Source organism: Neodiprion pinetum, chromosome 4 (genome assembly GCF_021155775.2).
Source record: "Neodiprion pinetum isolate iyNeoPine1 chromosome 4, iyNeoPine1.2, whole genome shotgun sequence".
NCBI lineage: Eukaryota > Metazoa > Arthropoda > Insecta > Hymenoptera > Diprionidae > Neodiprion > Neodiprion pinetum.
In genome coordinates this window covers 32,484,306-32,498,028 of record NC_060235.2, presented here as the reverse complement: position 1 = coordinate 32,498,028, position 13,723 = coordinate 32,484,306, and the positions used below count along the sequence as shown (strand labels likewise).

General features: G+C 41.4%; 1 protein-coding gene and 1 long non-coding RNA gene across 2 annotated transcripts in view; one reads left to right on the top strand and one right to left on the bottom strand.

Annotated features, from left to right (window-relative positions):
- Positions 1–13,723, top strand: part of LOC124217324 (klarsicht protein) — a 124,396-nt gene that overhangs the window by 86,393 nt on the left and 24,280 nt on the right. The window contains exons 11-19 of the mRNA XM_046622734.2: positions 2,132–2,347; positions 3,857–4,203; positions 5,706–6,285; positions 6,380–6,795; positions 6,893–7,022; positions 7,121–7,585; positions 7,708–7,881; positions 8,454–8,594; positions 10,125–10,230. Of these exons, the coding sequence (XP_046478690.1) occupies positions 2,132–2,347; positions 3,857–4,203; positions 5,706–6,285; positions 6,380–6,795; positions 6,893–7,022; positions 7,121–7,585; positions 7,708–7,881; positions 8,454–8,594; positions 10,125–10,230 (2,575 nt within the window). The remainder of the gene's footprint in view (positions 1–2,131; positions 2,348–3,856; positions 4,204–5,705; positions 6,286–6,379; positions 6,796–6,892; positions 7,023–7,120; positions 7,586–7,707; positions 7,882–8,453; positions 8,595–10,124; positions 10,231–13,723) is intronic.
- Positions 10,828–12,630, bottom strand: LOC124215967 (uncharacterized). The gene is made up of 2 exons (XR_006882490.2): positions 12,468–12,630; positions 10,828–12,043 (listed from the first exon to the last, which is right to left on the bottom strand). It is a non-coding gene; the product is annotated as an uncharacterized lncRNA (long non-coding RNA).

The window sequence follows — 13,723 nt, the reverse complement described above, 5'->3', positions numbered from 1 at the left end:
AAACGAGTTGTGTCTTACCACTGACGGGAAAATTGACTTAATTCTCATTTCGCTTAAAATATTCAAGCACAGCCACTTCAAAACCGTTTCAAGTGTAAACTTGCTTTGCATCTCAAATATTTACAGTCACCTTGTATCGCTCTCTATAATCGTGCAAGGAATGAGAATCAAGTGACAAACTGTGATTTTCATTTCATTTCCTAGTTTCGCCAGAAAGGCATTTGAACCTCTGTGTATGATCTTCACTGGGAGTTGTGCAAGGATTCTGCAAAAGCTGTTCATTCTGAAACCTTACATGCATATTATATACTCGGGTGAGCTGAAAATACAGCATAGGAAAATTTGTTTTTAACAATGACGCATCCTCATTCAAAAATAGGCCTGTGGCCACGAACACGCAATGAAATGTCCGGTGAGTCTGATTTCCGATAGGCCTTGCTTAATTTTTCCTCACTACGTGTGTATGTATGTTTGTAGAGTAGAAATCGAAAACCTATGAAATTTCCATTCCAAGAAGTATAAGTAATAACGGCGCGTACAAACGGGTGATGCAGAAAATTCTGTTGTAAGTTGAGAATTTTGCAGCTACGAGAAAGGAATTATACAAGCACGCCTCGTAAAATAAATAATTGTTAGAAAGTTGTGCAGGCACGTAAACCCTGCCAGTAATTAAATCAAGTTTAATCTTTGAAGCAATATTGTAATGTGTCGGGTGAGATGCAACGAAACATGACCTCGAAGGCGTGTCATTGCAGTGGGCCGAAACCGCCCTAGAAGGCAAGTTTGGATCCTTACCTGCTCTTTGGGGAACTGCAGGCCAGGATCGACGTCACGGGAGGTCTGACCATGGGTCTTTAAGCTACGAGATGGTCGAGCGAGTTGGCTGTACTATTTGCACGTGACGAAGGGTCTCTATAAGTTTTGACGTTTTGAGAAGAAACAAATTTAGATTTTTCTATACATTATTTCCGAGGATGTCAAATTTCGCAATACAGCTGTAAATTTTTTTCGCAAATTACACTAGCCGATCTTATTGTGTTGCAGTAAAACACATGCATGCATGTATTGACCATCAGTTGCGATCATGATAGCAGCGTCAGGGTCTAGTGCACACTAGTTGTTGCTCAACTTGCGATTACATGTGCAAATTTTTACGCGCTGAAACGTGGCGTGCAAACTCGTGTACTCGGACGTAACTGGCCTTTGCGCTTGTCATAAAAAGTCAGAAGTTTTCCAAAAGAAAAATTCAAATTCATCGGTTATATTACGTACGTTGAAATGTATTTGCATTCGAAAATTGTCGGCGTCTATACAGTTTTCTAAAAGTTTTTTCAAAGCCCAAAATTGTTTATTCTTGTTTCACATACTGCAGTGCTTTCTAGCAAGTGTTCCAAGCCCCTAGATTTTATGGCTACTCTAATCTTTTCGACTTATCGCCAGAAATAATAAGAAAACTCTTCCACACCAACGGCCTTAATTATCTATAATCATTTGGACGACTATTTTTATGTACAGAGTCTACACATATAATTCCCACGAAAAGAGTTATTGCTCGACGCTGATCGATATTCAGCCTCAAATGACCAATGGCAAAAGTTTGAGCAAGCAAGCGGACAGGCAGAGGGGGTAGAAGGCAGAGGTTCGTGTTCCGGTCGCATTCAAGCTGAGCAAGGTTTAGGGTTTTAAATGCCAACTAACCGGGCTCGGTGTCACTTCGTCTAGAAAATTATACGTTGACACTCTTGCGGTGCGATATCGATGAAGTATCCATCGGTACGGAAATTTACAACATCCCTTCCGCTATATTCTTTCGTAATGTGAAATTTATCATACATATTTTTCCGTTCAACGAAAGTCAACGCCCAAGTTACATCGTTGAAAGTAATGTCGCAAGCTTAGTGCCAACAAGTGACGTTCTGTGGTTTTGTGAAGAAAAAAGTGAAAAAACCACAGAATATCGTTTTCCCTATAACATAGCGCGTTGTTTCCTATCAGTTTCGTTAGATTACGAACTCCTTCACGAAAGATTCGATTTGGTTTACCAGTGTTTGTTCGTTTCAGTCGAGTAAATCTCGCCGTAATAAAATCACCTTGAAATTAACCCTGAGCTTTTTTTTTTTTTGCCTTACAGAGTCCCGTGTCTTGTCGCTGCAGCAGTGATAGCGACGAGGAGCCGGTCACGAAACAACCGCGCCTGAGTCGTCGGCAATCACGCGAGTCGCGAAGCTCCTCGAGAAGGTCGACGCGGTCAACTTTTCCACGGAAGAGCAGACTGTCAGGGGGGGACGTATCCGACAGCGACGCGCTTTCCGATAACAAGCTAACCGACGATGGGTCATACTTCGAGGTAAATTGTCATTTTTATTATTGTACAATATTTGCAACGAAGTCTCATCATTCCAAGGTATATTACCGGTGTGAAATATCCATTGAGAGGACAATACCTCTGTGTTGAGAAAATATTGGCGTCAAATCCATAAAAAGTACTCTTTGACGCTTTTTAATGCGAGCTTTGTTATATTTATTGTTAGTCTTCGAAACGGCACGAGGTATGCTGACGTAATATTAAAATGGCGCATGAGTAAGAACTGGTCGCGGTGAATCGGCAACCGCAAAACCAGCGGGAATTATCTCGCGGATAACGTTGAAGTACGTGCGGAAATGAATGTAGCTGTGCTAGGTCAAATTATACATATACATACTCGATGCTCAGGTTCTGTAAACGCCGCTTCTTTTTCACTCTCTTTAATAACTTCTTTATTGCCGCGTCATCGTACATATTGTACTTGGTTTTGCATGCGTAGAGTTCATTTTTAAAGAACAGTCAGAGGTCACTCTGTATGTATAAGTTGCCATTTTGACGACATATTTTATTCGATCATCACGCTTGTTGTATGTTTTGCCGGCAAAAATTTTCGTCAATTCACCGTGAAATTTTTCAGTGTTAAGTGCTGCACAAAGGACTTCCGTTATATGCAAATATAAATTCACCGCCCGTTGAAGCGCGAACTGCTATATACAGGGTGACTTAGGACTATGTAGCCTTCGGATGCTATCGGATTGGCGAGTTTCGAACGGCCGTAATGCGCAAACGACAAATTTCCTATGAAAAATGAAAAAAAGTTTCATTCGCAGATTTTCACAGGGTAAATAGGTCTGGGTCACCTTGTATATTTGCGAGTTTCGGTTATTACAGGAGCCTGCCTACAGGTAAAACCGTACAAGGACAGTCGCTGTGTCTCGTAAATTTGCTCAATGACGATGCCGCGTGTACAAGTGCGCGTATTCAAATTGTAGCTGATAAATTCGGTAATCCACATACGTGTTGAAAATTTTCAAGCAATTTTGGTAAGCGTGGTTGTACACATATACATGTACTCGCAGCGAAGCGGCATGGTCAATGGCGTGCGATTGCCGAACTTCTTCTTCTACGTCGTTAGTCCATTCGGGAATCGTTGGCCTTCGCTGGACCGGTATATTGTATTCTTTCTCGACGGGAATCCCGGTGTCTAAAAAGCAGAATGCCATTTTATTCCCTCATGCAAGCGTGTCGCGTTACGTTTGTCATACATTTTCCGTTCCTACGTTTTTCTTGTCTGTAAGCCGTATATCCCATGTAACAAGCGATTCGATACATGTTCAGTTGCCGTTGCAGCCACGCCACGCCACGCTGCTTACGCGTTCGCTCCTACTTCTCTCTCCCTCGCTGTTTTCACTTCGTTTTTTTTTTTTTTTTTTCTCTCGACCTCCTGGATCTCCGTCCAAATTCAGGTTGTAGGCTCCCGCCCCATGCCAGCGTGTCAGAAAAAGTAAATGTAATCTACGAAAGATGCTTATACCGTCGTTCTTTGGACAGGATGAGCTGTATCAGCTCTGTGTAATGGACACGAGGCCGACGGTCGATTATCCGGAAGATTTGGATATCGTTGGCGGGCGTGCAGTTTCGGTGGAGTTAGGAGACCGCGGCGAGGACGGCGACATCGAGGAAAGTGGTGCCAGTGAAGAAGAACGAGACGATATGCCTCCGACTCCCGTTGTCGCTCCCACGTCGGTGAACCCGATTCGAGATCTGTGCGATGAAGTGGATGGCGCCAGACGCACCGTCAACGGTGTTAACCTCTCGTCTTCCCAGATTCCAATGAACATGGAAGACGATAGCCCAAGACGTCGCCGAGCCATGGCCGAGTCGGCATTTTTCAATACGTAAGTATCGCTGCGGACATTGCAATCTAACGAATGTACACTTGCTGCGTGATAATTGGCTTACCAGGCGAAGACCCTTTCGAGACGATCGATACGAGTTTAAGGAAGCTGGGATTTGAAATCTGTTATCGAATTAGTGTTAAATCGTAATTGAGTCCGACAGCTGGTTTGTGTCTAATTGCAATGCACTCCATTGCGGGAAATTGGGTTACATCTCAAAACGAATGATGGAACATTGCGCGAGGCAAAAATTTCCATGTAGATTTTTACACCGCGACACAACGGAAATAGACTCTAGACTAATGAGCCCTCGAACCTGGGCATTTTGTCCATTTCTGGCGATTACGAAAGGTAACCTTGTGTACAGATAAGACCGAATTGATGTTGGTAGTGTTATTGGGGCCAGGTTTTCAGCGTATAGGTAGAGATGGTAGGGAAAATACCTCCGACTGTCGGCTACAAAATTATCTGTAACGAGTCATATATACTGTCGAGATAAGAGTGTTTAGTTGTGCGCCATGTTCCATTCGCACAAATATCTTGATCGTTGGTAGCCGCAGGTCTATACTTAGATCTGGACGCATACAGTTTTCCACTTTCAACCGAATAGTATCCGAGTTTTTGTGCCGCTTGTATTTGTTAAAGTTTATGATTTCTGGGTATGTTGTAACACAGTCGTAGTTTTTTTTTTTTTATAATATCAAACCGAAAGTGAGTGATAAATATTCTGTTTATTTCTGGCATTCAGTTTCACTACAGAAAAATGTGTGGGTGTACTCGGAACAATGCAAGGTTATTAGATCAGATTGAAAATTTGCACGATTTTTGTCTGTTCGAAAAAACTTTTCTAACTATTCATGATCAAACTACTTTTCACTTGTGGAATATTTGAGCAATTCGTGGCACGTTAAGATCATGAGAGACATATTGATTGGGAATAGTTTGAATTATAATCTTTTTTATTCTCTATTAGAAATGCGCAACGGTAGTTTATCGCTTATCTTGACTGAAAAGTCGGAGAAGGAGCCTCAACGTATTTGAACACGTGAACAAATAGACTTTTGTCAAAAGAAAAAAAACATCCCAAAGTTCATAAATGATCTCCGGACGGCCTCAGTCGACATGCTTGTAATTTATGACAACGGGCAAAAACAAGTTATATCGATATTTTAAATTGCTTATATATTTTGCTAACACTACCGGTAACGAAGCTCAAAACCAGACATCTATTAGTCAACTTTCGACTACGCCCCACAGAGCAAGTTGCTTAAACTACGAGGTGCGGATAATAATTTTTTTCTGTCACCTAGGTGAAAAAGCAATTCGCTTTTGTTGCAGATATGGCACTTTTAATCAGTATATATTACGTTTCTGTGAGAGAACAGTGAATTATCTTTAAGAAATATTCGTGGAAGTAATGCCAAGCCTATTGATTGGCATAAGAAAGTCACCTTCGCTTCGACGTTCGGCAAAGTTATAACAATCGTTTGATCAACTTTCAGGTCCGATAGGAAATCGAAGAACTGTGCTACCTTCTACTTCAAGCACTTGGACACCGACTCGGAGGTCGACTGCCGTGGCGCTGACAACCAGTCGCCGGTGGCTGATGATTCTTCGGAGGAGGAGTGGACCTACACGCCTCAGCCGCGGTCAACGGAGCCACATCTCACCTCGGAGCAAAGAAAGACCAACGTCGTTGTTCGTCTGGATTTTGGAGAGGAGGCCCGTGTGGAGGAGAGAACGATGATTCGTGCTATGTCGAACGACGTTAACGGGAACGCGACGTTTTGCAACGGAGATCAGGCCCACTTTGAAGAAGACGACGAACTGGGAAAGGACAGCGAGGACGATATGATGAACAACAAAGAGTGCATCAGAAGACTGGTTAGCCAGGCTGAGGATCTCGTCAGAGAGGATATGTCGCCTGATGGAAAGGCGGGCAAAGGCACGAGGATCTTTCCTCCGCTGATGTTCAATCAGCAAGGACTGAACATGGCTAGCACTCGCGCCAAGTATGCTCGCATCAAGGAGTGGCTCAAACTCAACGTCATTCTACCGAACGAGGAAAAGTCCATGTCTCAGGTGAGACAAGAATCTTGACTTTCCGCGTCGAGACATTAGTCGATAGTTTTTACAGCAATTTTATTCATTCGCTTTTATTACACTTCACTTTCAGGCGTTGGACAGCTGTGATGCGAGTGGCGAATGCACGACGGGAGAATCGGACGTTGACAAGCAATCGCAATCATCGGAGGATCTGCAGAGCAGCGTGGCAACCTATCGACAATTTGTTGGCAGTTTGGATTGCGTATCGCAGTCCGTTTCGCAGGAGGTTGTAACCGACTACGACAAAACTCCCGTCAACGATAAGCAATACTTGCTAACCGACTCAAGCACACCGAAGGTTGTCATGCGTATAAAACGAAAATCAAACGGCCCGCGACCCTGGAGCGTTTCTTGCATATCCCAAATTGGTAATGGCGGAAACCTCGAAGGAAGCAAAGATCAGATATCACAATTTTCCATCTCTGAATCAGCTCTGCATCAGCTTGTCGCTTCGCCGCCGATGAAATCTGGTTCTTTGGATGCCAGGTGAGGGGATTTTCCTGGTTTTTTACGCTCATGAAAAACTGATTTCCTCGCTAGTCGTCTAATCAGATACCTAAAGTTGCGATATTTTTCATTTCAGTGGTTCGAGCGCCGCGTTCAATAATTCGTCATCAACGCTGCTGGAAGAAACGATGATTGGTTTGGATGGAAGTGCGACCAAGAACAGTTCCTTACGTAGGAAGAAGATCAAGCTGCGCAAAAAGCATTTGGTGAGAAATTAAAATAGTGGCGTTATTTCTAGCTACCAAATCGGTACTCTGAAAAAATCTTAATTACTTATCGGCGAAATTACGTGATGATCCAACAGGGTCGCAAAAGTGAATCCGGTTCGGACAGCATGAACGTGAATCATCATTCAGCGGGGAGTGACGGATGTTCAAACCAGCAGCGTTCTTCGCGTAAGAGTGGCGCGATTCGTGGAGCTCGTGTTGTTGCGCGTGACGGCTATGGCCGCCCAACAACTCTCGTCAAGTCTGGTTCGTTTTCGGGTTCAACAGCTCGTCAGCAATTGTCATTAGAGAGAAATACGGTCAGCGATCCGGCCCCGCCAGCCAGATCCAATTATCACAGGAGAGACGAGTCGACCTCGGAGACTGAGGACGAACCTTGCCCGACCGCCAGGATGCCGATTTCTGCACTCAAGGGAAACCTCATAGACACTGTACTCTTCAGTACCGATCTGAGTATTCCGCAAATAAACGTCGACAGCGATGTAGAAAAGAACAGCTTCAGCAACAACTCGTTCTCGGAACAGGCTTGGGATAACTATCAGGTAAGTCAGATGTATCTGACGGCTGAGTTTGTCTGTACGAACGGTTGCCTCACGTTATTTTGATTGCTTTTTACTCGAAGATGATGATGAAAATGCTCAACATTGGCGTAAATTATTTTTAGGAAAAGTACATGAGCGAGCCCTACAGTGAGGCGCCTGACTCTGAAGCAGCCCGTCGTCTTCTCGAATTCGGCGATGACTACAGAAACTTTCTTGACAGTCAATCCGATTGTGCTTCGAGCTTGAGCGCACGCAGAGATGTCTCGCCGCCTTTGCCGAGGAAACGCAAGCAGCATGTACGTCTCTTCTTATTGATTGTTCTAGATCAGATATCAATATTTTTTCTGTGATATCGTCAACTGTGAATGCATAATTACGTTGGTACATACCTAGTCTCGACTGATTATTTTATTTGCATAATATATATAAATGCGTTATACAATTGAAAATTGGTACAGATCTTATAAATATCTATATACATATATACCTATATATACATTTACTATCAATAATGAGTATATTTTACTCACTAAAATACGGCAATAAAATTTTACACACACATTGGTTGTCTGTTTGGTGCCATACCTCAGTACTTATATTTATCAGACATTCCATTTAGTCTGTCATAATAATCACAAGCTCAATTTAGCTCCATTAGGGACATTTGTCGAGGAACGATTCATCCGTGTCCCAGCCACGGTTACCAATCGTATTTTCTCTAGAAATTCATTACGTAATCGCTGGCATGGCAGAAACCGATCCAACCACAACGTGTACAATTTAATTACCAAATACTTGGATAAAAAATTAATGTCATGTATTTCCACACCAACAGTGAAATAATAAACATTTTACTTTATTTTTACAGGGACTCGGAGTAACGAACGAGGATAGCGACAGCGACATAGAGGATCTTCGTAGTCTGGTTGAAAAATCGCAGTCACAGCTTGTTCTTTCTGAAGGGTTGTTGTCGCGACCAACACGCACCCTTTTGCTCGACGACGACTGCGTACGTATCGTCGTGAATATGTATACGAGTTCTTCAATGCGCAAATTTCTATCTTCCATATGGAGTTTTCTTTCAATTGCTTTAAAGTTTTTATTGATTTGCAAAGTTAAAACAGTCGTGGTCAAAGTATGCTCGAAGATTTTACCGCGTGCTATTCATTCCGCTGGTGAGATACTAAAACTGAGAAGCTTTTGTCGACGTAGGCATTAGAGTCATGTATTCGGATTATACGAATTCGCTACTAAAGGATTTGCATGGCAAGGCGCTGGTATACCGTGATTGCAATATCAGTGGCTCGCCAAAAAATGCCTTAAATAATACTAAGGTAGGTTCCTGGCTTGTGTTTCATTTCAAAAACAAACTTTAATCACTAACTGGTAGTAAACCAATAAAATTTCTTGGAATACTCAATTTAGTTTCTATTTTTCACCACTGTAGCTATCAGTATGTTTAAAACGATTACCTTTAAGTACTGACTTCACGACAAAATTTATTTGCTTGAATAGCTTTGACTTTTGTAAGTAGTTGCATGCTGCGTATTTGACGCTAGGCATGGCTTTAGAATAGTTATTAGCAGCTTCCGGAAATGAAATTGTGGCGCAAAGACTGGTTCTCAAAGGATAATAGAATCATGCACTTTAAACTGCCACTTCAAGGTTGTTCTTTGAAGGTTGTTGTAATGCAGTGGATGATGAATTAAATATCAACCAACCTGGAAAAAACGTCGAAACAAGATCTGTTTATAAATTATTAAGTGTGTTTGAATGCCGTGCATGTATCTAAGCTGTAAAAAAAGGAGAAAAATTCAATATTGAAAATTGAAAACCTCGACAAATGTTTGATTATAAGTGTGCGTTAATTAGCTTGCGAGGTTCCGAAATTTTGTGGTACATACTTTCAGTCGGGCTTGATATAAACGTGATCATTAGGCACATCGATGAGTTTACCGTTAACTATATCACTATCATCTGCACTATTCCTTCTATCAACAGCTTTTAAGATTTACTAAAAACTTGCATAAACTTGTAAAGAAAAACGGCTGTTGAATTACTTGAAGTCCTAAATACTCGGGGCAAGTAATCCGAATGACGTATCGAGATTGAAAGTAGTTTCATTTCTTTTACCTCTTGACTTGAACTTTCATCTAAATTTGCAAGATTTTATTTCATTTTTATTATTTCACGTGTAATTTGCGACAAACTGTTCAAAAGCAGTACAGTTTCAAGAAAAATATCAACAACAAGAAAACTAAAAATTTCGAATTCTAGCCTCAGCCTAGGTTGTGTACATATACGAACTTTTCATTCACAGATCGTAGGTTGATAGATTTGATAAAACATGCATAAACTGAATGTTACTACTGTGAGTTGAATACAGACTGAATAAACATGATAAAAATTAGTTTAATTGCTTTCATTTCCGCCTCATTTCGCATAAAAAAAAAGAACAAAACTTCCGTCATGTCCCGCATCACCCTGCACTTGACATGTAATAGTTGTTTTCAATTATAAATATATCGTTTCATTTCAGGCTGAAGTAGAGTCTACCTGCAAGGAAAACATAAGGTGTTTACGCGCAGTTCTGGAGGCGGCGGGAGGGGCGTTGAGAGGGGAAAGGAACACGAAGCAGATTCGCAGTAAGTATCAAAATCAGATACAGAATGAGAACCCGAGTCTGAAGCTTCGCTCCCGCACACCCTTCCCGTTCACACTGCTATCGTACGCAACTGCCTTACTGGTAACCGCCCTTAGCGGTCTTGTATTCCTATTTCTCTTGTAAAATACCGATTCGTAACGTGCCCCGTCTAAGCTAAACTATAGTATTTACTCGCTCCGCGGATATCGGCAAATAATTTATACATCTATGTGTATCATCCACGCTGAATCTATTCTTAGTCAGCTAACGAATGTGAGCAATGGGCGTGATTATGTACATTCTTAAACCGGTCGCTGATCTCTCATTGGAGTTCATTGAATTCTAAATTGAGTAGGTCCTAACTTTATACGAGTATTACCTGACAAGGTTTATTGTCCGCTCTTTATACTCGGTTTTTCTTTTTTTTTGAAAACTGAATTTAAGTAGTGGTACGAATTATTGTACTGTTTTTTTTTCGAAACCATTTATTTTTAGAACTGTACCTTTACTATTTTGTTCTTTGCATTGGCTTGTTTTGTGTTGTTGTGATCTGAATTAATATAGGTAGATATATGCGAGGGTATATCTGTCTCTCGTGTTATGTGTGTATTGAACCTCGATTTATTTACTCGTATTATTCTAATTTATTATTGTTATCATCCTCGTTTACATTCCTAGAATTTTGTACATGATTAAATGATGTTTCAAACCTAAGTTTTAAGCAATAAACGTAGGTTATTCTTAGAACTAATTTTGCATAGTATTATAATATCCGTTCTGTTTTCTTGCTGAACATTGACGAGACGATATTTAAAAAAATAAAACAAAAAAACTCACAACTATTACTCCTAAATCACATAGCACTATCAAGCATTATAGACACAGTGTTTGTTCTAAAATTGTACATACACATTAATTTGGATGGTACACTTACTTCGTACGGTAAGGCCTTTTTCGTAGTTATTTTTTTTTTTCTTACGTCTCGATAAATACATGTTGACTAATTTTTGCTTGCTACAACAGTGTTTACATATTTATTCTATCTACTACAATCCCAGCACAATTTCCATATTAACAATACAAAGCGTCCACAATCAGGAATAGAAATATTTATTCCTGCAAACATTGAATTGGATTTATTGTTAATAGGTCCGCACAAACTCGTTCGTTGCATGAAAAATGCTTATCTTCGTGCGCATTTCAATTCCATTATCATTGTCATTTAATCTTTTATAACAGACTGCGTCTGGATGCAAATAAAAAATTATCAACGACAGTCTTAATTTCGCATTGATCATTCCACAACTACGTTAAATATAAAATATCCGTCCTCAATACCGGGCGACGCAATTTCCAATGAGGAAAAAATCTATTTTGCCTGTTTCCTCACTGCCTAGCAGTTGAAGGTGTACAGGTAGGTAAATAAAGAATGTTGCATCGAAAAATACTGTTGTGACAAACCGAAGTACCTGCCACCTCTGCAGCATTTTGCGACAGTTTTCCGGTGGCCAGCGTCGCGTTCCGAGCCGTCAGAGCCGCTCCTTATAAGCCGCGGGAGTCGGAGTGGCACGACTTGAGGGACTCGAGTCTCGTCTGCGTTGCCCGCGAGCAGTCGCACGTTACTTTTGCCGCGATACCCAACAGTCTGCACTTTCGATACAACCACGTATCGCGGATACCTCTACCTGTAATTCGCGCTTTTGGTGCATCGGCGTGTCGTGCGTAACCACAAGCCAAATGTAGGGATGACGATGTTTGTGCAGACTGACATCACTGCGGCGGATTTGGTGGAGCATAGCTGTACGTATTTCTTCCTGGCAAAACAATTCCAATTCGTTATACTTTGTCGGATTCACAGTACGATCAGCTCCGAGTTTTTTGTTCTACGAAAGTCCTGTTTTTATTTTTTTTTTATTTTTAACCATCATACTATCGGACGGTCGATGGAAATTTACCGTGTAGATGCAGCGGACATGCTAATCGCTAGTGAGATTAAGTAATTGGAAGAATTTTTTCCTGTCTTTCGTTACGTCATAATAAAAATGTCATTTTCATGGCTATTTATACCTCAAGGTTTATTTTTTGATTAATATGTAATGGAACGGGTTGTGTCTATTAATAAGAATTAAAATTGAGTTTGAAAATTATTCGAACGATTCGATTTCGTGTGTTTTCAAATTTTACGACAGCTGTAAAAATTTCGTTTCACGTTGCGCGCACACTTATGCCTATACGTACTGCTCAAGGTTCTTCTAAATATACTGTTACTGGTTCTGTTGGTATATATACGCCAAGTCGAACAGCTGATCTTACGTAATTCCGTTAGGTGTTTCTTCTGCAGGCCAGCGTATGTCTTCAACCTACAACTGTCAATTCTTCCACGTTCTAATCTACATTCACGCGGTAATGATCATTATTGGTACGATTCTCGTTAGAGCTTACTCGGAAGGCTTTTGTTGATTAGAGATACGTGCGCAGGCGGCTTGATGATTGATTATCGAATAAACGCGTATTCAAGATCGATTTAACAACATCGGAAAATATTGATACCTGCACGCACTCTGTAGAATGTATGTAACGTACACTTGGGTGGTTTATAAGTACGACTTGCTGCATAATTGCCGTGCGTCATGCGATGTTACGCTTGCATACCGCAAGACCAGTTGTATATAAATTACGCGCAGGCTTTATGCGTGGGTACTTGTCCCAGTTTACTCAAATTCAGGATGAAATTAATATCACGTTGATGACAATCGAAAGATTCACCGCGGCAGTCTCTGGATCACCTTTGAAACTGCATTTTTGTATTTTTTTAACTTAGTCCCGTTCTGCCGCGAGTCGTGAAAGTTTTTCGTATATTCGAAAGGTTATCCGCCCGTGAACCAAGGTGACGGCGGCGTATTCGCAAGATAAAATGAGAGTTTCTCCGAAGATGCTAATGCCTGGATATAAAATAGTACTTCGGGACAAATTGCTTTAAGGCGAAAATTCGAGACAGTGCTTCGTTTTCTGGTGCATCAGTTTCTCCGGTCGCGGGGGCAACTGGGTCGAAATTACAGCCGATAAAACAATAAATACATCTCAGGGAAGGCACGAAAGCGGAACTGGCTTGTAAATTTTCTAATTACGCAAACGCTTCGCGAGTCGGAAATTAATAATCATTCAGTTAAGTGCAGTTAACATGCCGACGCACCAGGGACCATACCACGACTTGGACTTGAAACTTTCTTTTTCTTTGCTCTATTTTTTTACTTTTCCTTCGGCAGTTTATCCCGTGAAAGCGAGACTTTTCCGCACGCCGCGCAAGGGCTGAATTGAAAATCCAGATTTCCGCGTGTGTTCATATGATTAATTGAACGTTACGCACCCTCCGCTAAATACGATAATTGCCGATGATTGCTGCAGGCAGTAATAATCTCCCGTTGAGCGAGCTAAATCGGCACAGCTACGAACGTTTCACCGGAAGTTGACTGACCCATGGATCCCGTTGGTGG